The 21734-nt window shown below is 42.9% G+C and overlaps 1 protein-coding gene across 1 annotated transcript; it reads left to right on the top strand.

The window, feature by feature from the left end:
* Positions 1–1046: 1046 nt before the first annotated feature.
* On the top strand, positions 1047–15306 carry LOC308139407 (pterin-4-alpha-carbinolamine dehydratase 2). Its single transcript, XM_080508849.1, has 4 exons — positions 1047–1293; positions 2202–2333; positions 13571–13651; positions 15083–15306. Exons 1-4 carry the CDS (start codon positions 1189–1191, stop codon positions 15176–15178), a joined length of 414 nt encoding a protein of 137 aa, XP_080364975.1. The 5' UTR covers positions 1047–1188; the 3' UTR covers positions 15179–15306.
* The last annotated feature ends 6428 nt before the right edge of the window (positions 15307–21734 follow it).

The raw sequence follows: 21734 nt of genomic DNA, 5'->3' as shown, positions 1-21734 counted from the left end.
TGCCACCATTTCAATATCAGTTGTAGCCATTGGCTGGTAGAATTTAATGAGCCGTGAGACTCGGACATTAATTAACTGTGTGACGACTCGTGCGAGAAATATGACCTGTTATTAGTTACTAATCTCACAAATTAATAAATCATTACCTACATTTTAAATGTGCTCTGCAGAACAATTCACATTGGACTCACTTTTAGAAATTGTATTTTCATAGGTTATAATTACATCCAGATAACACTATGAGTGTAAGTTATGTAATAGTCTCAATCTGATCTTGATTGAGCACGCTTCACTTGAATATTGTTTTTGCGATGCCCTTAAAACAGGCATATCCAACATAAGGCCCGTGGGTCAAAATCGATGCACTCGATCCAATCTGGCCAAGCCACGGAGCAAATTGTACACATTTCAAAGAAAACACATTTTTTTAGAAACACATTTAGTGGCGACACAACGCTGAGACCCTGCCATCGTTGCAGAAATACAAATGAACATTAACCTCAGTCATTCTGTCAGGTTGACTTTGTAAAAACATGCATAATGCAACAGCTATCGAAGAAGCTTGTTGGACATTTCACTGTGTTTTGCACATTCAAATTGGCTTTATGTTGAGATTGTTGTAATTTTTCGTCGTAATTGAAAATATAGACATTTCAAATATGTTTCCTCTGCAGCACAACAAAGAAAGGTTGGCATTTAAAGGGTTATTGTGGCAGTATTTCACCAGTCCTGCACACTCGAGATGATATTGTGTTGTATGTGGCCCCTGAACTAAAATGTGTTTACTGACTTCAATGTTTCAGGTTGATGTAACTTGTCAACAAAAGGGAGCATCAATTGGGGTCAACTGGAGTCAAACTCACTTAAATCACTTGAACCCATTTAGTTTAAATGAAAAGTGCCGGTTATCTTCAATGTGTGGGATAAAAGTGAACTTTATTTGATTGTATTTCCACGATCGGAGCAGACGCTTCCGGCCTGCAGGTTTGGTTTCACCTCCCCATGACCTCCTCAGGCATTTTAATCAGGCACTAAACTAACCAGCCATGGCGGCATGTGAGCGAGAGGGAAGGTGTGAGTGAGTGAGTGAGTGAGTGAGTGGAGGTCGGATTTGACACGAGCACCAGGGAGTAAAGTGTGTGTGTGTGTGGTGGGGGGGTCACACCGGACGGAAAACAACATTCATTCATGTCTGCGTTAATGTTTAGCCTGCGAACAGGCGGCTCGTGGCCGTGCAGCCTGCTGCCCCGGCTGTGGTCACCTCTTCTCTCCAGGAGCTGCTCCTCCAACATGGTGAGTGTTATTACACCTTTAGCATTAACATCTATAAGCATATTATTGCACTGAAGTGTGTTTCGTGCAATGCACGTGGGGAGTCGTCTCACGAGCCGAGCACCGTGCAAAACACGTCGGCTCCAGATGAGCGCGCGCTTGGGGGAAAAACACGAGCCGAACTCCATTGGAAAAGAGTCCAAATTAATCAAATGTGCTTATATGTTGATTGACACTCGTGAATATCAAAGCGTTTGACTATTTTGTGATTGTTTATGTTGCATTTTTTAATGCGGCGTTAATGTTTTTTTTTATATCGGGATTTATGAGCTCAAATAACAGATCCTTGTTGTGGTCTTATTTCCACGACAGTGTTGTCAACATGACTGACTTTACCTCGTGTTTCCTGTTTAGAATGAAACAAAATGTGAGGTTTTGTAATAACGTTATCTTCTTTTTTTTTTTTTTAAAGCCTTGCCGTATTTCAAAGTGGGCTGCTAAAACTTAAGCTGTAGTCTCTTAATCGTTTATTAGGAGTTACTACACCTGTTACTATAAAAAAGAAGCAATATATTAAATAGCTGTTAGGCATATCTCCATAAAAACGCATGTTTCTGGAATCATGTAGTGCTTGTGGATAATTGCAATCGTGCAGGATTTAGTTTTTGCTTCGTCCTTGTCTTGAATTTTTAAAATTCTCAAGTGGCAGTCATGTTTGGTAGTAGACTGCCTCCTCGTGGGTGAGATGTGTACAACACCCGGTATTTACCATGGCATTTGGAGTTATTCTAGAGAAGAGCATTAAACTGACAATGAAAGGGCTGAATCAGCACCGAAGCACCAAGAGTTGTGAAATCAGATGTGATCTGTCTGTTAAACTGCTAGTTTTTGAGGTGTGATGTTATTAAATGAGGATGATTTTCATGCAGTCGTCAGACTCCCACTGGCTCTCTGCTGCAGACCGAGATCAGCAGCTGACGGAGCTCCGGGCCACAGGCTGGATGGAGGTGGACGACCGAGATGCCATTTTCAAAGAGCTTCACTTTAAAACCTTTAATCAGGTGGGTGATGTTTGTGCGTTTGTTTACAGCCGACTATTGAACTCCATGTTCCTGCTGCTGTGCCCTGTTGAAGCTCTCTGTTAACCGATCACACACTTCAACAAGCACAGATCTACACAGATAAAATGCTCTTGAAGTCTGTGGATAATCAGCTACAGTTAAGTCTGTCTCACTGTGTAGACGTCAACGTCCATGTTTGGTTGTGTGGATTTAGGGCAGAGGGTTGAAAGAAGTGATACTGCATTAATATTGTTATTTGGCCATTCCTTTAACTGGTGTTTGGAGCATGTAAAAATAGATGGTATATTCTTTTTAGCGGAGGTTCTCCAGTGAAATCTAAAGTGCAATGCTGTATTTTCTAATGTGGAGTTGGTGGTTTCATCTTGTCTGTGGGTTAATGTTTCATTTTGTTCAGCTTGGTTGGTTGAACAAAGCACTTGTGAAAGACAATATCAACAATAAATAAAAGGTACTGTGAGATCTGATTGTGCTTTTGTCTGCACACAGAGCCATCCACTTCAATCTCTGTAACGTTTGACTGCACCAAATCTTTAATTCTCTTCCATTATTGTAATAGTGGAAAGTTGCTGCTCTTCCAAGGATGATTATAACTGCATGTTTTCAAACAAAATCAGAGTGAACATTTTCTTGTTGGTTCATCCTGCAGTGAAAGTGGCACAAACATAGATCAGAATTAATGCAGTTAACGAAAAAAAAAGAAGAGTGAAAAACATGACTGAATGCATCCTACTGACTGTATCTTTTCTGTATGTGTGCGTGTGCGTGTGCGTGTGTGTGTGTGTGTGTGTGTGTGTGTGTGTGTGTGTGTGTGTGTGTGTGTGTGTGTGTGTGTGTGTGTGTGTGTGTGTGTGTGTGTGTGTGTGTGTGTGTGTGTGTGTGTGTGACCTGTGTCCTCTACTGCTGTGTGTACTGTATTACTTTAAGAATAACCAGACGGTTTATATCTTTGATTCCCAAAACGAAACTCTCCGTCACTTTCAACCGGTACAACTCCAGCCCCTCTGAGCAAACTCAACCACTAAATCACTTTCACAATCTCCATTTCTAGCCCTTCCATATCAAATTCCACAAGATAATAGTTCATATTATTTATGTTCAGTCTGAGAAGCAAAGTCTGACCATAGATTAAGGCAAAGTGGGGCCCATCCATTTTTTTTTTTTTTTTTGAATGCTGAATTCAGCAACTCAGTGGGCTGCTTCGAGAAGTGAGCTTTTAACTGCAGGTTTGAATCCCACTAAGAACAGGTCACCACTGTGGCACCTTGACGAAGCCCGTTGACCCCAAACTGCTCCGTGAAAAAATACAACACGTAATGTAAAGCTAAATAAACTTTACGTCAGTTCATGTAGAGCTTACCTTCTTACATGTAATACACATGAAACAAAGAAATATACAAATTATTGCATTTCTGCCAAAAAAATGATTGTCATAGAACTACTTGTTATATATGGAACATAACTATGATCACTATTGGGGTATTTTCAAATATCAAATGTAAATATCAAGCATAAAGCCACCCCCCTGATAGAACAAAGGATACTGTAAATTAGACATTTACATCAATGAAATTAAAATGTCGCGTATAAACAGTTGAGATGAACCATGTTTATTTTTTGGGATCCAAAAGACTTTAAGAAGGTTGCATCGGAGTTCCTAAATAAATACAATTTAATGTGAATCTGTGGCAGGGAAAATGATGCGAGGCACAACAATTACCCGTGTACTGCTAATTTAATTTCACGTTTTATCTTATGTTGACCAGATGATGGGAGTTAATTTGGGGGTTTATTATAAAATAATATAACATTCATGTCTAAGATACATTTGTTATTTTGACTCAAGTAAAAAGCAATGGCGCATAACTGTATGTTGTCAACGCCCTGAAATAGTCAAGTATGACCAAATGCTATTCAGAGGAAGTGTTGTACATCTCTGGATTTGATATCACACTTTTTGGAGAAAATTGTGGACACTGTAAAATAAACACAGTCAATGTCCGTTGCCGATGTTTCCAGGTAAAAACTATCATTTATCCTGTCGTACAAAGCTGCCTGGCCCTGTTCTGTTGGATTGTCGGGGGTAAAATTGAACCGAAAAAGTCAATGTAAATGTTTCTTTGTGCAACTTTAGTGCAACGTCTCAAGGCCACTTAGCGGACTTCCTCTAATCCCGTCGTTAGTTGTTTTATCCCCTAGAATAGCCTGTTTTTACACTTCCACGTGTTTGAAGTCGGAGGGCGAGCGCTGACCTCCCCCATCTGCTCGTCCCGGCTCTAAAGCCTCTCCTCTTACCCCGACACGTCAGGCTGCATTACCCTGAGACGCGCCAGGCGGCCCAGTTGGCAGCAATTGGGGTTTTGATCAGAATGATTTCTTTCACAAACAATCAAATTGGTTAAAATGTTTCATCTGGTTCACAAACCACTAACAACCCCATCATTCCTTCTGGTAGATCTACTTTACTCTTTTTTTTTTTCCTTTTCCCCCCTGCTTCTTCTGCTTGTTGCCACCCTCCTTTTTTCTATCTCTGCCTTGCTCTTTGTCTGTCTCTCATTCCCAGTCTGTGCCCCATGTTATTGGGGAATGAGCTCACGTTGTTCCAATTTCGCATGTCGGCCATTCTTTCTGTCCGTCTCCCTGTCGTTCTCCTTCACTCTTTTATTCTCTGTCCAGAAACCCCCCCCCCTCCCTCCCCGGCCAATTCTCTGATGCATTTTCACATACTCGTAGCTCGTTTTTCATGGCTGCTCTTAAAGGGATTTTACAGGAGAGGGAATGGAGATGAGGAGCGACATGCTGGCTGATTTCCATCCCCCACTTATCTGCAAGTGATGGGCTTGGGGAAATCAGATCCCCAGGATTTTTTAATGACAATAACAAAAAAAAAAAAAGAAAGAAAAGCCTGTTGACGCTTCCTCCTGCTTCCTCCAGGGGGCGGCAGAGCTGCACCGACGGCTGCGGGCATCCACTGTTTGTATTGGAGCTGAGAACATGAAGGAGAAGCAGCCACTCAGAGCTGCAAATTAACTTAAAAAGGAACATGACAGCTGGACTTGCTTCTTTGAGTTTATTTTTCTTTGATTACAGCAAGTGGAAAGTGTTATGATGCTGTTGTAACCAGCTCGGTAATCTATCTGTGGTGTGTGGGTACACAGCTTGTTGTTAGTGGCAGTAGTCTGAGAAGTAACTGTGAGTTATTTTCCTTGTCAAGTCTGGGAGATTTAATCAGGTTTGAGAGGTGAAATCCTCTCTCTGGGGCTGCTCTGGTCAGTGAGAATCCCTGCAATCACATGTGGAAACTTCTCTGTATGTGGGTGTGTGTGTGTGTGTGTGTGTGTGTGTGTCTTTAATACTGTAAATTCTGGCCACAGCAGTGCATGTTCTTTAAGTCACTGATATTGTTTACGCGCATGAGCTTTATGCCGTGTATGTTTACGGATGACCATCTGCTCCACATTTTGCTGGATGGAGTGGAAACATCTATGCGACACTAGCGAAATTGGTGGCTTTAGCATGCAGCTCGTGGAAGAGAGGCGAACTGTGCACGCTCAACTGTTGAGCTGCCTCCGCCGAGGATCACAACAACGGCAGGAATCCTTCTGGCCATAAATATTCAGTCCTTAAAATCCCTAAAAATATCCTGTAAAAAGATGCATTTGGGATGGAATCATGTCCAGTTTTAATCCAGTCTATGAGTTAGGCCCGTTTTATTAAAAGAAGGGAAGGTCTATAATGATAAATGTCTGCAACCAGAAGTTAGGTGATTATTATTGGTTGAAGTAAACAAATCTCCACTGAGAGAAGCACTCAATCCAGGTCGTTTACTGACCTTTATTAAAAATGTAAGTTATAAATTGAATACGTGTTGCACGGCTTCATAAGTCAAGCCCTTCCCAAACAACCTGAGTAAACAGGTCACCCCCGGAAAAACCAAAAGCATTTGATCTGATACCTCCCATGTACGGAATGTGTGTTGTTGAACCCGGGCAGAAGGTGGAAGTATTAATTTATCTCTCTTTAATGAGCAGTTCAGAAGCGAACGGGTCAGACTGTGATGTGTTTGAGGTGGCGGATGTTTATTGAGAAAAAAAAAAACTTTTTAACCAAATTTGCCTTCTTGGGATTATTTCTGACTTGCTATTTAGATGAAAGGATGAATTAATTTAAGAATAAGTTTGTTTATATAGCAACATTCAGACACAAGACAATTCACTGTGCTTTACAAAGCAAGAAAAGAAATGCATTACAACAAAGTGAAAAATAAACTCTGAAATAAATGCAAACTATTGGTTGATGGAAAGCTATGGAATGTGCTATTTAATGATAAAATATAAAATATCATCTAAATTACATTAGTGATGAACCAAAGTGTTTACATCAAATTGGCCTGATTGAATATTTTTAGTGTCGTCTGATGAAATCAGTTCCTATGATCAATGAAATACTGTATTTAACTACATGCTGCCATATTTTAACATTATTAGTATATTTCATACATTCAATGATTCTTCTCTGCACTTTCAAATTGGCAAAACATGTGGCAGTAAAACAACTCAAACTTTCAGAAGCGCCCAATGGCATTATTGTAGAAAGATACTTAAAAATAAAGTCTCAAATGTTTACAGTATTCTTAAAATTCTGAACAATCGGCAATTTTTTTTTTTGTGCTGAAAAGAAAATGTCACAAACTTGAGACAAACAACATGCCCAACCGGCGGCTCACCACAGACAATAACCGCATTACAAGCTCCCAGACTGAAGTTCCAGGTTGGAGAGGGAGGCAGCTTGTATGGTTTCTGGAGGAGGCCGTCGCTGTGCTGCCATCGCCGTCTCTGCTCCCACTGCTGCGCCCCCCCCACCCCCACCCACCCACCCCCACCTCCACCCCTCCTTGTGTTTTAAATTCAGTGGGGGTGTTCCCTCTCCTTCAAATCTCCTCGAAGCCTCTGCCTCTCGTTATGGGCCTTGGTCTGCTTGTGTTAAATAAGATGTCCTACAACTAAAACTGAGCCCCTTGGTAAACCACCCCCCCCCCCCCCCCCCCGAGCTTTCCTCCTCCTTCATCATGCCCACGGTACCAGAGCACGAGGACCGGCCCGATAAGCTGCTGGCATTGCTCCCTTTTCATCGTTTTCCCGTCTCATGCAGACGGTCCGCTGTTAATTCTTCCGTTAAGTTTTGATGCCGTCTGTGAATCGTCTGCTCTGCACTTTGGAGTGTCTCTGACTCGTTGACGATGAACGATGTGCTGTGATGAAAGTTGGCCTGCAAACACTCGACGTTAGACAAAAAAATAAGAGCGAAAACAAACAATCTTCCATCGAGAAAATGTTCCAACGGCTCCAAAATTGTTTCACACGAACGTCGGCCAACTCTAATCTGAGCCCTGGTCTGTGTGTGTGTGTGTGTGTGTGTGGGTGTGTGTGTGTGTGTGTGTGTACACACTCTGCTCGCCATATAGAGGTGCTTAGACTGTATCCTCCACTCAGGACGAGACGCCGGTCGAATGGCTCAGAGGTGTTCAGTTCCCACCTCCGTCTCCAAAGCGGAGCTTTCCCTGGGAACTGGAGGCATCCAGCATTCATCCCGGGCCTGTGAAGGACAAAAAAAAAAAAAAAAAAAAAGAAAGGAGGCCGGAGGGACGCGGCGAGGTGTGGCTGCAGAGCGGAGGTGGTTAGATAATCTGGCCATCAGACCTCGGCGAGGCTCAGATGGCCCTGACGTCTGCCGCCTTTCGACGGGCCCGATGTGTCTCTAAGCCCTCGCTGGTCGCCCCGCAGTTAATGAGGGGGTTTGCGTGAGTTGGCCTCAACACCATTACATGACACTTGTTACATAAATAGGGGCTGACGTGCGTGAAGAGGTGCTCCGCACACGCCTCGGTCGCCCAGCGGGTGTTCCCCAGGTGGCAGGGCCCGGGTCTCTGTCAGGGTGTCAAGTTGAAGCTGTTCAATATGTTTCTCGGCTTTAAGAATGTTAATTTGGGAAGATTAATACTCGCTATGTTTGACGTGCCGTCGGTGCCCCCCCCCTACACACACACACACACACACACACACACACATATGAAAGGAGCTCAGTGTTGGCAGCTTCGCTTCATAATTATCGTCAACGTAGTGGGCAGCCCGGTCCGGCCAACTGGAAGCTTGTGAGGAGCTCTTTGGGAAAGAAAAGAAATGAGACATGAGAGGTGTGGTCATCATCATCATCATCATCATCATCATCATCATCACCACAACCACCATCATTCAAATCACAGCAGTGAAGGTTTTCCAGGGGGTGATGATGGAGCTTGCAGGGTAATCATTGGGTGGTAATGGAGGGAGTCTTCAAGTGTGCGTCGGCGGGGAGGTCGCATGTGTTCGTTCGCAATCGGCGCGAACACGTTTCTGTCGGAGGCCAGTAAGCGTAGGCACAATCTGCATGCACTTAGTCCTGGCAAGGCAGAGCAGGCGTTTTTTAAGCCCTTGGACTGCACGGCGGTGGAAAGCCGATCTGTAAATAACAGACACATGTGTTTGAAACTGAGTCCTGTACTCCAGCCCACAGCCGCAATGAGAGAGAGGGGGGGGGTGGGAGTGAGTGAGAGAGAGAGAGAGAGAGGGAGAGAGAGAGAGAGAGAGAGCACCACTCTGCTCCAACGTCAAATTGTCTCATCCAGTGTTGTATGACAATCATGCCGTAATAGCACCAAAATGGCTCCTCAGAAGCGGGTGTGTGTGTGTGTGTGTGTGTGTGTGTGTGTGTGTGGGAGGGGGCGTAGTGGGGGTCTGCCGTCGGGTGTTTCTGATTATTTGAGACGGGGGGGCCTGCGCAATGTCATGTCAAATTATCCGACTCTGACAGCAACAGCTTGTTGGGCCAGTTGGATCGGCCGGCTGAGCGGACGGATATGTTGACTGTCTGGCCGACCCGCCGCGCCGGAGAAGTGTGGCCCGCACAATGCAAATGGTTCAACAAAGCGCTTGGGGAGAGAGAGAGAGAGAGAAAGAGAGAGAGAGCCCTTGACCTCTGCTGACACCAGACCTCGGCAGGGAGTGGAGTGGCTGGTTTCATTTTCTGTCTGGCCCAAGTGGAGGATGTCAAGATGACCCGTGGGTGACGGACACGCCACTTGGCCTGCTTTGTGTCCTGCCGCTTTGCTTACTGCCCCCCAGGGACCACCGCCTGACGCCGGTCCAGAGAGCTCAGGCCTTTTTGGACGTCCAACCCCATTTCACTTGTAGTTGTTAGAGGATGACAGCTCATCTTCTCGTTCTTTTTCTTTTCTTTTCTTTTTTTTTTTAAGTAAAGTCTTTAGTCCGGGTTCAAGTTGCATATCTATCATCTTGTGTTCCACATTCCTCTCTCCTCCTAATAATCACATTCTGCTCTGTGGTTCGTTTATGCATCAGTGAGGTCCAAATGGGCACATACATAATTGTTCTGGAAGTGTGACACTACTCGTGATAAAAGCCGAACAGCCCGCATAATATACAGCACTTTGAAGCTCGGATAACGAGCGTAAGCTCCGTTTGGGGTTTCGACTGGTGCTCTGTCAATTCAACTGATTGAAAATGCAAATGGAAAACACGCTCATTTGGATGCTAATTCAACATTTGTTCTTAATCACCCCCCCCCCGTAAAAACTCCCATCGTGCCACGGGTTGGCTTTTGGAAGAGAAATCTGCTTCTTGAATTAAAAGTGACTTAAAGTGACCAATTACTGGTCCCGCCGAGCTGCTGCCAAACCGTGGAGCTCTGCGGAGACGTATCACGCAGATGTGACCGCACATGTTTGTAGTCGGCGGACCTGTCGCAATGTCAGCGAGTCTGTAAAAGTGTTATTGTGATGCCGCTTGAAAGTGGCGCGACCCAGCTGGCGGTCATGTGGCGTTAAGGGGATCCTCCCCCGCGTTAAACACGGAGCAACACGCGCTTTTCAAAAAAAAAATCTAATGCAACTTTTTGTTTCTTTTACAGTAAGGAAGTCCAGTGGAATGTTGCCAATATATTTTTCCTGCTCATTAAGGTGTGTTGTTCATGTCACTTAAGGGCAGAAGTTTAACAAAACTGACCCGTGATCAGTACAGCACTACGTGTTGTGAAATAAATTACTGCTTTTATGCCACCAATTATTACAAAATGTGTGCTTATAGATATGAACGTTATGTTTGCTTGTATTGTCGTTTGAAAACTTTTCAAATTGCTATTTCTTTCTCTGGCTTCTCGAAGCAGATTGACAATTACAATTTCACTCGACTCCTGTTTCCTGGAGTACTCATTAATGTTAAGTTAATTGAAGTAACTCCGTTCTCCCGGAAAATGAAGGGTTATTCACGTAATGTTAAACCGTATCCATCGTCCCCGTGAGGCATTCGCTGCATTAATTATTTGCTGACTGCTTGTTGTATAAACCCTTTTTCACTTCCACATTTTACATTTTGTAAAACTACTTTGTTCTTATTCAAATGCAAAATGCTCATGATACAATATTGTTTGATTTATAATTTTGGTCAAAGGCAAATTTTGGTTGAGATTGTTTTTCTTTTTAAATAATAAAATGTATTTTACTTTATTATTGCTACTTTATTCAAATTTTTCCAACAATATTAATTTCAAGATTGAACTTGGGACACATGTAAATAAATTGTTATGGGGGTTACCATGGTAACTAAGCATTTGGAGAATCATTGACTGAAACTTATAAATTGTATTGATGTTCTTACCTTTCAAAATGCTAACAGCTCCCTATGAATGTTTTTATTGCCTTCGTTACGAGCTTCCTACGTCTGATTGTCTGCCGACATGTGTTGCTGTGGTAACAGCACACAGAATTTGTTGTACCTGCTACGTTTCCCCCGTAGAGATCTTGAAGGTCTCGAGGAGAATATCTGGTTCCTGCCACTGCACAGTCGCAGCCAAAGGCTGTGGAATTACCTTTTGTTCAGGTTTGAAAGAAAGAAGGACACAAAAAAAAAAATGGTGTTTTGGGAAAAAAGGAACAATGTGCAGGAACCTTCACACACACAGAGAAGCTTTTACCTGTTTTCCTCAGCTGCAAGGCGAGGGTGGGGGAGAAAGAGGACATGTTTGGACAACACCTGACATGACAGGCTGCTTAACCATCCCCATTAGAGCCAATGAAAAGGGAGAAAAAGCAGACCGCCTCAGCCTCCAAATTGGTGCCAGCAGGGTCAAGTTGCAGGAATATGCCAATTACTTAAATTGATCAGGAGACGGTTTCCTTGATAACCAATTTGATCAAGCTGCCGATCGTGTTACACGCGTCGCGCTGCACCGGGAACCCGCCTGCCCCACGGAGAAATTGGCTGCAACTCCACCAAAAAAGGCTAAATGCAATTTCCGCGGAGAGTAATTCTGTTTCGTCATGTCAGGTGGTGGAGGGGGCCGCAGCCACGGCCTGTAAACAATGGCATTTCAGTTGATTTAATTAGGCAGAGAGGAAGCATTTAGGGGCTTAATTGAGATTGCAGTGGGAAATTGCTCTGAAATAGGTCTACCTGATTTTTTTTTTTTTTTTCACTTTGTTCAACAGTGAGCATGACGAGGGATTTCACTCTCCTCTTTGTAGATAATTAGAATAACCGTAATCACTCCCTGTATGGCGCGTGATTGGAGAGAGCCACATGCCCCACTCGCAATATGAAGAGTGTGTGTTGTGCTCAGTGTGTGTGTGTGTGTGTGTGTGTGTGTGTGTGTGTGTGTGCAATACACTGGCCCTTCTGTGGGTGTGCAAGTATGTACAATGTACACGTGCAGTCCAGGGAGTTTTCTGCATGCACAGGGACGCCGCCGCTCCTCAGATGGCAGCATTGAGCCTTGTGCTGTGTGCACATCTGCGGAAACATGGTCTTACTCTTTTATTTGAACCACTTTTACAAGAACTGCTTGCAAGTTTCAATTGATTTTTAAAGCTTTTTTTTTTTTTAATCACACACACACACACACACACGCACGCCCACGCACACGGAGTGGGGGAGTTTTGGTTATGCACAAATATCCATAGATTTTGAATTTTTCATGTTTTATGAATCACGTAAATATTTGATTAACCTTATTAAACATTGTTTTTCTGACATATTAGATTGTGTCCATTATAAGTAATGCTTTGAATAATGATTGACTTTTTGATTTCACACAAAAAAAAAAACAATGTGACATGTCCAAAAAGTTGTAATAAGAGTAGTTGTGTTTTTGTTTGACCCATTTCTCCATTACTCGTCACACAGTAGTCTTCCATGCGGTGTCATATACTGTCCGTTACATATATTAAAATACCTATGTAGTATACATAGTTATATTATTCTTTGTAGAAATTCCACACGGGATACACACATTTACAATTATTCATATCTACTCACAAATGTACGTTTGGCTATTAAGAATCTAAACAAACAACTAAAAAAAGCATGGAAAACTGGAATGACCTCTTTCTTTCAACTTAGTTTTAAATTGTTTGTTCATAGTTCACAGCACCATAAATACTTTAAAGAAGAATCAGACATGAAAACATTAGAAAATGTTTTTGTGTCCAGTGTGAGATTGAATGATTTTGTATCTTGACAATTGGTAAAATATATATTGCAATGTCATTTCTCAGTGGTGCCAGTTATAACACAACCAAAGCACTTTAACATTTTAATGAAATGAAGACAAATTTATTTTAAAGTAAAGAAGATCAACTTCCTTTTACTGAAAAGGAACTTCCAGTAGGTTTCACAGTTTTGCAAACCTAAAGCAGCTCAACCAAGAAAACATAGGTTTTCAACATTCATGGTGAAGGTAAAGTTTTTGATTTGTCCTCCAGAACTGAAACTTCTCGTAAGAGAGGAGAAAACTCTGGAAACTGTAGCAAACTCCAATGAGGCGGCAGTCTTGAGAACAAAATGTGCTGCTGGCAGCTCTTTGAGGTGTGATGCAGCTTGGCGGTTTAAGAATTCTGTGCATTGTGAGGAGAATCTAAGATTCTCTTCCGGATTTTACAAGCCGATATTGAAGAAATGTGATCTTTGTAGCAAATGCTGCCAGTGTGTTCGCTGCTTTTCATCTCAAAACGTCCCGAACTGCTTGTCTCTTTAAGAAGTTAATCATTCTAACAGGTGTTGGTGTACCCACACTTTTATTTAAATGACGCTAAAGACACATTTTCTAGGTCTGCTGTCGCTTCCTGTCGATGTTTAATAACCGAGAGCCGACTGTTTCTCCCCCAACAGGCGTTTGGCTTCATGTCACGTGTGGCCCTGCAGGCGGAGAAGATGAACCACCACCCAGAGTGGTTCAACGTTTACAACAAGGTAACGGCTCCCTCCGCCTTGTTGCTCACACCTTGTCGCCGAGATCCGAGGCGTAATCTGCATGTGTTTAGCATCGATTACAGAAATCACAGCTTGCGGAATCAAACGGCGTTATCCCGGCCACGCGTTTTGATTTACTTCCATATTGACAATGCTACGCCTGGTTTGAAACAAATTGCAGACACGCCGAGATCAATCGACCCCCGGATAAAGTCAGATTTTTTCATGTCAAACAATCATCGCCGGGTCTGGAGAGCTCCCGGCTCCAAAGCCTGAAACGCACTCCGGCTCCGTCGGAGCGACCAGAAGAACTCAATAGCTTCACGCCGTAATCCCGTCGTTTTTCTTGCGAAAAGCTCTGCAAATATCTCCGCCTCCCCCTCCGCGGCCCCACATGCTCTCTCACTTTCTCTGCCTCAAGAATAAAGTAGTGGTTGATATGACAAACCCAGTCCCTGAAAATCTCCGGGCATTAGGCTGCAGCCACTGAGTTACTGTGTGGTGGACCGGGCAGCTCTGAGAGGAATGCTGCTCCTAATCCACTCTTTATTAAAGTGGCTGTAGAACGGTGCTACAGGTCTCTGGGCCCCCGCAGCACTTTCCACCAGACACTTGCACATAAATCCCACACCGACTGAGGTTCAGCCTCGACAAAGTAGATGCTGTATACTGAGCTACTGCTAATGTTCTCTTAAATTCTGTCATTTTCTTGGATGCAAGTTAAATCTGCAAGTTTACAAACATTTTTTTTCTTCCTCGACTTGAGTGGAGCAACACCATTGGCTGATTAAACATTCGTGGGCAGAGATGAAGAAAAGTCACTTCGAACATCAGAGGACATTCTTTACTGTCAAATTACGTATTGATAATAAACACTGCAAAAAAAAAACCAGTTCTCTACGTAATTTTAATGCTATTTTAGGCTTTTCGTTTTCAAGAAAATTACTTTTCTGAAAGTGCTCGGGCTTCCATCCCATTGTGAACGACAGAATTGCTGCTGCTGGACATGTGCACCAAGGTCGTACTAGATGGTTCTTGTGCTCATACACTAGATGGACAATGAGAAGAATGTTTACCTCCAGAGTGTCCATGTTCTCCTGGTTCTTGGTAGTTTAGCTTGGTAGAGTCACCGTAACAACAATCCAACTTGTTCTCCCATTGTTAATGTTTATAGAGTATACCCTGCCCACGTGTCTTTATAGTTTCATTACAAAAACAACCAACAGCACCAGCTAGTGGCCTGGCATGCCATCTACACTGTTTCTAGTGTAAACGGACATCATTTTCAAAACGTTGCCATGCAAAACCTTCCTGAAACGAAAACACAAAAAGGATGCATTTTCACTTGAATGGTCGTGTGGACGAGGCTTAAATCAGTATTGTTCTTTCCATTGTTTCAAATATGCTTTTGTTTGACGTGTTTCCACACAGGTACACGTTACGCTGACCACGCACGATTGTGGAGGGCTCTCCAAACGAGACATCAAAATGGCCAAGTTTATCGACAAGATTGCTGCCTATGCCTAATTGTTGTGCATATATATCAAATTTGAACCTTTTCTAGTGTCCCTGCTTTCATTTTCCACACTGCTGTCAGGAATATATTTGTTCTTTTACATGTATATACACTGTCTCCGTTTTTTCCTTGGAAAATAAAGTCTTTATCACACATTTTGTTGCTTTTTATTGTATTTGTTTTTCATTGTTTCTTTAACAAAGGACTGGCGTTTCAATCACATGGATCTTATAGTGGTGTTTTTGTTGTTTTCAGCCGTGTTTATTAAGTTAAAACGAAGGTGAACGACTCGCCGGTGATCCAGAAGACACTTTACCCCCACAGGCCTCCTCCGGACCACATGTTCCTGTTTTTGGCTTTGGAGAGTGGAGTGAAATGAGGAAGAGGTCAAACTCAGTAGGAAGGGGATTTATTGTGATTTACGATTTGGTAAGGGATGAGTCACATCGGGCTTCTGTGTTTCCCTGACTGCTCTGCAAGCAGGAGAGGAGAAAAACCGTATAAAAGCCAAATCAGTTGGACTGCATCACAAATGGCTTTTGTGTTGGTGCTTTCTTCTAAATACGCTAATTATGCTCTGCAGCACATGTTGAATACCTGAAATGCAGGTTGAGCAGTACAGTCACAATTCAAATGGTGAATAATTATAATTCATTTAAGTTTTCTTAACCTCAAGTGCAGAAAATCCCATAATTAGCGGGCTATCATTACACTTAACAGTTTGGCACTTTTGTAAAATGGACGCATTCACTTTTTAACAACTTGTGGAGTTGTGTCTGATATTGTGTCAGAAACATTTGTAATGAAGACTCTTAAAGCAGAGTCCCATTGAAATATGGACTGTGGAGTTTGAAAGTTAACTTTGCCTTCATTTTGACATATTAATGATGAGAAGCACCAGAATAATTCACTTTAAGAGATGTTTTATATATATATATACATGGAGAAGTTGCTCCTGATTTAGCATTTTATCTTTTTATCATATTAATTTGTCTCCATCCTCTTTTCCAGTTCTAAAAAAAACGTTTTTAAACACAAAAACTCTTTGAAAAACACACATAAATAAGTTTTACAGAACATTTCCCACAGAATCAATACAAACGCAGCCATCGTAGAAAAGGTTTCGCGCTCGAGACAATTCAAGAATAGGTTAAAGAATAAAGAGATTTGCATGTTTATAGGTAGTTTCTGGGCAAATACATTCTGCAGTGGACTGCTAAACTTGACTCCTCATGCTTCTGGTTGGGTTACAAAAAGAACCTTGAAAATCGAGGGTGTGAACAAGCAACCAGCAGAAACTGAAACATTAAGTCGCTCGTCCGTGAAGCAGAAAGTTTCTTCTCTGTTGGTACCTGACCTCAACCTGTAATATATACTCAGTCCAGTGACGGGGGGGAATGATTAAATGGACAGAAAACACCATTCAAAAGAGAAATATACTTTTAACACGCCTGTATTTGTGTTCTTGTCAAATTCTGAAGAATTTATTGTGGTTAATTCCAGTTGGTGTGAAATGTGAAATAAAATGAGAGACTATGTGAGGATGGTGAAGCGGGCATGGGAAATGTACACGTTTCATGGAAAATGTTCCAATACCAGCAACTACTGAACAGTCAAGGCTACTAAAAATACTGCAATGTTTTGCAGTTACTATAATAGTGTTGTTTAATTATTTTGCAGATGGCATTGGAACCCTATACCAACAGAGACATTTAATCTCTAAACTTCTATTGCGTTGTATAATTTGTAAAATGCTCACATTATTTTACTTGTTCAGAGTGAAGGCCATCCAGGCCCACACACACACAAACACACACACACACACACACACACACATTTCCTGCATGTGCTCAAAGTTATACATGTATCATATTGCGAAGACGATTTGTGAGCACTTGACCCCCTGTCCCATCCACCCCATGTGATCGTTCGTCTGTACGGTCAAGTCCACACGTGAATTAGACAACCATCGCATCTGCTGTGTTTCAAATTGTACGCTGAGCCACGCTGCCGACCCTCAGACTGATTTCTGTACAGGAAGATAACAGCAAGGCTGGAAACAATAGTGGTGAATTCAAGTATGGACTGACAGAAACCACATTGCTTCTGAATACACGCTGAACTGCACATGTATCGTCTCGGAGGTAGAGGGTTGTTTAAACTCGTGTATTAAGAGGTGAATCGTCCAGTGTTTGCCAACTGAGGTGGTGGGAAGTGTGTATATTGGTAAGATAGTTAGAAAAAGGTTTATAATAATGTGTCGCCGTTCAGACATAAATAAATGCATTGGGAAATATATAGCATATTGAAAGTTTGGAAGTGTTCTGTGATCCTCTGAAAGCAGTCAGGTTGATCTGAGAGCAGCATGATGGTTCTGCTTCGGGCCAGAGCTCAGAGAGAAACGCCAGAGTGGCCATTTTGGCTCATAAAATATGAGCTACTCTGAGGGGTGGTCTGGTGCAAAGGCATTAAGCACCTTGTAAACCAACCATCCATCCAGTGGTCGCAGCTACTGAAATCCCAACTTTTAGAGAATGTGGAACTTTTTGAAAACAGTCATCATGTAAATGCATGATGGTTGTAGTAAATAGTTCTTCTGCACATGCTCAGTAGATGGACAATAACAACAATGTGCCTTCAGAGTGTCCTGACCCCCAGTCCATAGTCTCCTGGTACTTTGTTGTTTCATAGTTGACAGTCGCCGTAATAACAGTCCAGTTCAGTCATGTGTCCATACGAATGTACTTGAACTCTCATTGTTAATGTTTTTAGCGTGTTTTCCTCTGTTGGCTGTGGTTTCATTACAAAAACGAACAAGTGTGCCCACAAGTGGCCTACCATGAAAACTACATTGTTTTGAGCATTTCTGCCTTCCTCGTGTAAACAGACATCATTTTCAAAACATTGCTGTTCAAGCGCGAGAATTCTCTGAAATGCAAATGCAAAAAATATGCGTTTTGCCGTGAAACGTCGTGTAAAAGGGGGCTGAGAGATGCAGGGAAAAACAATCCAAGAAAACCCTCTGAAGCACAGGGAGAACATGAAGACGCTAAGCAAAGAGGCTGCTGGTTTGATTTTGGTACCGTCCCCTGTAACCACCATGCTGCTTCCTCAAAAACTACTCATAGAAATTGTAAATCAGCACAGAAACTAAGTATTCTCTCTTTTCAGTCATGCAGTTGAAATTCAAATCAACTATTTGGCCAAGTGTCATTAAAAATGTGCTTTTGTCTCTTTGTCTGGATTTTTACATGACACAGTTCAGTAAATGTGACACATTTGGATCGACTGATCTTTATTCATGTACACTGTGTCTCCTCTCAACCGAGAGCACCAACTGATCCTTTCAGAAATCATGTTAAAGACAAGGCAAAAATGCACAAATATTTCTTGTTTCACAACAAGAATTTCGAATGTATGAAAACTTTGATGGCCAATCGATGTTTAATGAAGTCTGATTAATTGATTATTCTCCACGCCAGCAGTAATTATTTGATCAGTACAAGTATCTAATTGCAAAGCAGCGAGTGGAAGCTTTCTTAAGTGACCAGAAAGTGGTTCCTCTGTGCCGAGCCGGGGGCCAGACTGGGCCAGACCGGGCCAGATGTGGCCCCGTCGTATAATTGGCCTCAGCTGATGGCCAGAAGCAGCAGGCAGCCCAGCCAGCCCTCCCATTAGGGAACTCTCTGGATCCTGGCTCCTTAATCCGTTTCCAGCTTCACCTACTAATTCTGCACCGCCAGCAGCCCAGCTTGCACACACACACACACACACACACACACACACACACACACACACACACACACACACACACACACACAGCAGTAGAAGAAGACAGACAGAGAGACCAGCAGGACTAGGAATGGGGGGGGGGGGGGGGGGGGGGGTGCAGAGGTAGTGGGGAGGGCAGCAGATAGAGGAGCGGGGGGGGGGGGGGGCGATTACAGAGGTGGAGGAGAGTAAATGACAAACAGGGAGGAAAGAGTGGGATGAGTCAGGTGGTGGATACCTTCTTTTTTTTTTCGTACAGACAGAGATGGAAAAATAATAATTCTCTTCAGCATAAACGTCTGGAGCCCCCGAGACTAACAAAGGCAGAACGAGAGCAATGGAGTGGCGTTTTAATCAGTGGCGGAGAAAAGAAACCACAAGCATGAGAGAGGCTTTTTGGGATTTTTCCAAGCAGCTGATATTGGTCCGTATTTCTACTGTAGCGTGTGAACTGCAGTTTCCCTCTCCGGCCACGAGGGGCTGAGGTGGAGGGCAGGCTGGTAGTTGCAATCCGATACCAGCAAATAAAGATAACAAGGTCATCGAAAGTCAATCTGGACTTAAGTCTGCTTCGGGAGCCTCCAGGGTTGAGAATATGAGAGCAGGGGCCACTGTTTAGCATGTGAGCGGGTCTGTGCCGGGACTCGCTGCAGACTCACTGCTGATAGTAATCACAGCGTGAGCTCAACGCCAAGAAAGCCACTGGGAGCTTAACATTTGCAGAGACATTTGTATGGCATTCGTTATGTGATCAAATGCGCACCGTCTCTCCATTTCCCATGTGGCTCAGCGGCAGCAACCGGACCATTACTGCCTGTTTTCATCTGTGTGAACAGAAACATATTGTCTGTTTTACCGATAAATGGTGGTGTCACGCTGTCTTACTCCATTCATAAGGCAGGTTGTTGCTACTGTTTTTTGTGCATTTCGAAGACAAGATGGATCGCAGCGAGGGCTGTGGCGTCGACTCCAGACTGATGGAAAGCATCAACAGCAGAAGCTTCCTGATGCTGACGTCCAGTACAAACGCTGCTGTCTTGCGAAAATCATCCACCTCAAAAAGCTGAAAAAAAAGTATTTTATGAGCTGACAGAAACCTTGCTTTTTTAACCTTGCTCTTGTGGATGGACTTTTTAGACAGCTGAGTGGGTTTTAATGCTTTCTGGAAGATCCGAAGTAGAAGAATGTAGTTATTATATATATATTGGGCACCTTCGACCATGTTAGACTGAACATCTTATATTTCTGCTTCATCCAAGTTAAAGTCTCAGGGGCGGAATGCACCTTGTACAGATAGAGAGCCCATTACAGCATCCACACAAAAGATACAGAACACATTCTCTCCTACAGCTCACAAATCCACATTATCGGAGGTAACTAGAGTACGCATAGAAAGAAATAGGGATAGGAAGAAGGAGCAAACCCAACAAAGAGTACAGAACTAACGTTACAACCTAATGTGGCTACCTGAACAAACCCTCCACTCCCAGCCTTTCATGACTTGTATGTTTTATCCACTTATAGTTGTGTTAAGTTCCACAGTGATATGGTTTAAGTTCTGTGTTTCACGTTTCGCCTGAGCATATTTCACGTCTGGTTCTGTTCATGTGTGTGGCGTGCTGGATGGTGCGTTGTTGCGCGACCCTCCATGTCGTCAGTCGTGTCTCGTTCCCTGTGTTTATTTAAGTTCTCACACTTGCCTGTTGATTGTTTGCCTTACTATGTTCCGGGAACAATGCTGGAAGTCGATCCAGTTCTATCTACAGTAGGTCTTACCTTTCTAAGATTGTTTTGTATTGACTTTGCTTGGTTTTGCTTTTAGATTACGCTCTTTGTGCATCGATTAATCGTTTGACTCATTTGTGTATCGAACCCTGCCTGCTTGATTTAGACTGTCACAACTGAAGACCGGTTTGTTGACATGTCAACAATTTCGAGTGAAAAAGCAAAACTTCTGTTTGGTTTATAGGACGATGGTACTTGGAGCCACTGAAAATGCAATTTTCTGAAAATGCTGCCACTGCGCATGCTAACCACAGCTGGAGTAAATAGTTCTTCCGCACATGCGAGAGTCGATGAACAATAACAACAAAAATGTTGGCATCCAGGATCAAACGACTCCCAGTCCATATTCTCCTGAAATGTTGTCTTTTTACAGTTGAGAGTCAACAAAATACCAACTGAACTTCATCGTCTTGGTCTGTTTTCTGCCTCCCATGTTTTATAACACAAACTCATAATTGGTGTTCCTGTTCGTAAAGGGAAGTTTATTGAAGGTGATGGATGATGTAAAGTACTTTGGGACTGCTTAAATGGTGGAATTCACAAAATGAGTAAAATCCATTTACAGCTGTATCCTGTCTATGAATTGTTTTTTTATCGTTCAGCCTTTACATATGCTTCAAATATTTGCTCTTTTTTGCCTTTGGCACAATTTCTCATTGACTCAATGCAAATGCGGATTCAGGTAGGGCCACGGCTTTGTTCAGGAATTTTCTTTTTGATCGGTATCACTGACAGTCACTGCGCCCACACTGCTTTTAAGGACTTAGATGAGTTAAGAAGTCAGATAATTGATTGTCTTTAAAATAAATACAGTCAACTTCATTCTTTACTCAGCCACCCACAGCTTCCTTTTAGTGTGTCTTAGGCGCGCGCGCACACACACACACACACACACACACACACACACACACACACACACACACACACACACACACACACACACACACACACACACACACACACACACACACACAGGCTGTGAAGTCCCTGCAGCTCGACTCAGCACGGCCA

Source organism: Blennius ocellaris, assembly GCF_963422515.1.
Source record: "Blennius ocellaris genome assembly, chromosome: 14".
NCBI classification, from domain to species: Eukaryota; Metazoa; Chordata; class Actinopteri; order Blenniiformes; family Blenniidae; genus Blennius; species Blennius ocellaris.
Note: the sequence above shows the minus strand (reverse complement) of the source record. Positions and strands in the feature narration are given on the sequence as shown.

Bases quoted from the DNA above. Each gene is read 5' to 3' on its own strand.
- LOC308139407 (XM_080508849.1), top strand. From the start codon at position 1,189: ATGTCTGCGTTAATGTTTAGCCTGCGAACAGGCGGCTCGTGGCCGTGC. The intron at 2,334-13,570 runs GTGGGTGATGTT...CTCCCCCAACAG, and splicing joins ACTTTAAAACCTTTAATCAG to GCGTTTGGCTTCATGTCACG. The intron at 13,652-15,082 runs GTAACGGCTCCC...GTTTCCACACAG, and splicing joins GGTTCAACGTTTACAACAAG to GTACACGTTACGCTGACCAC.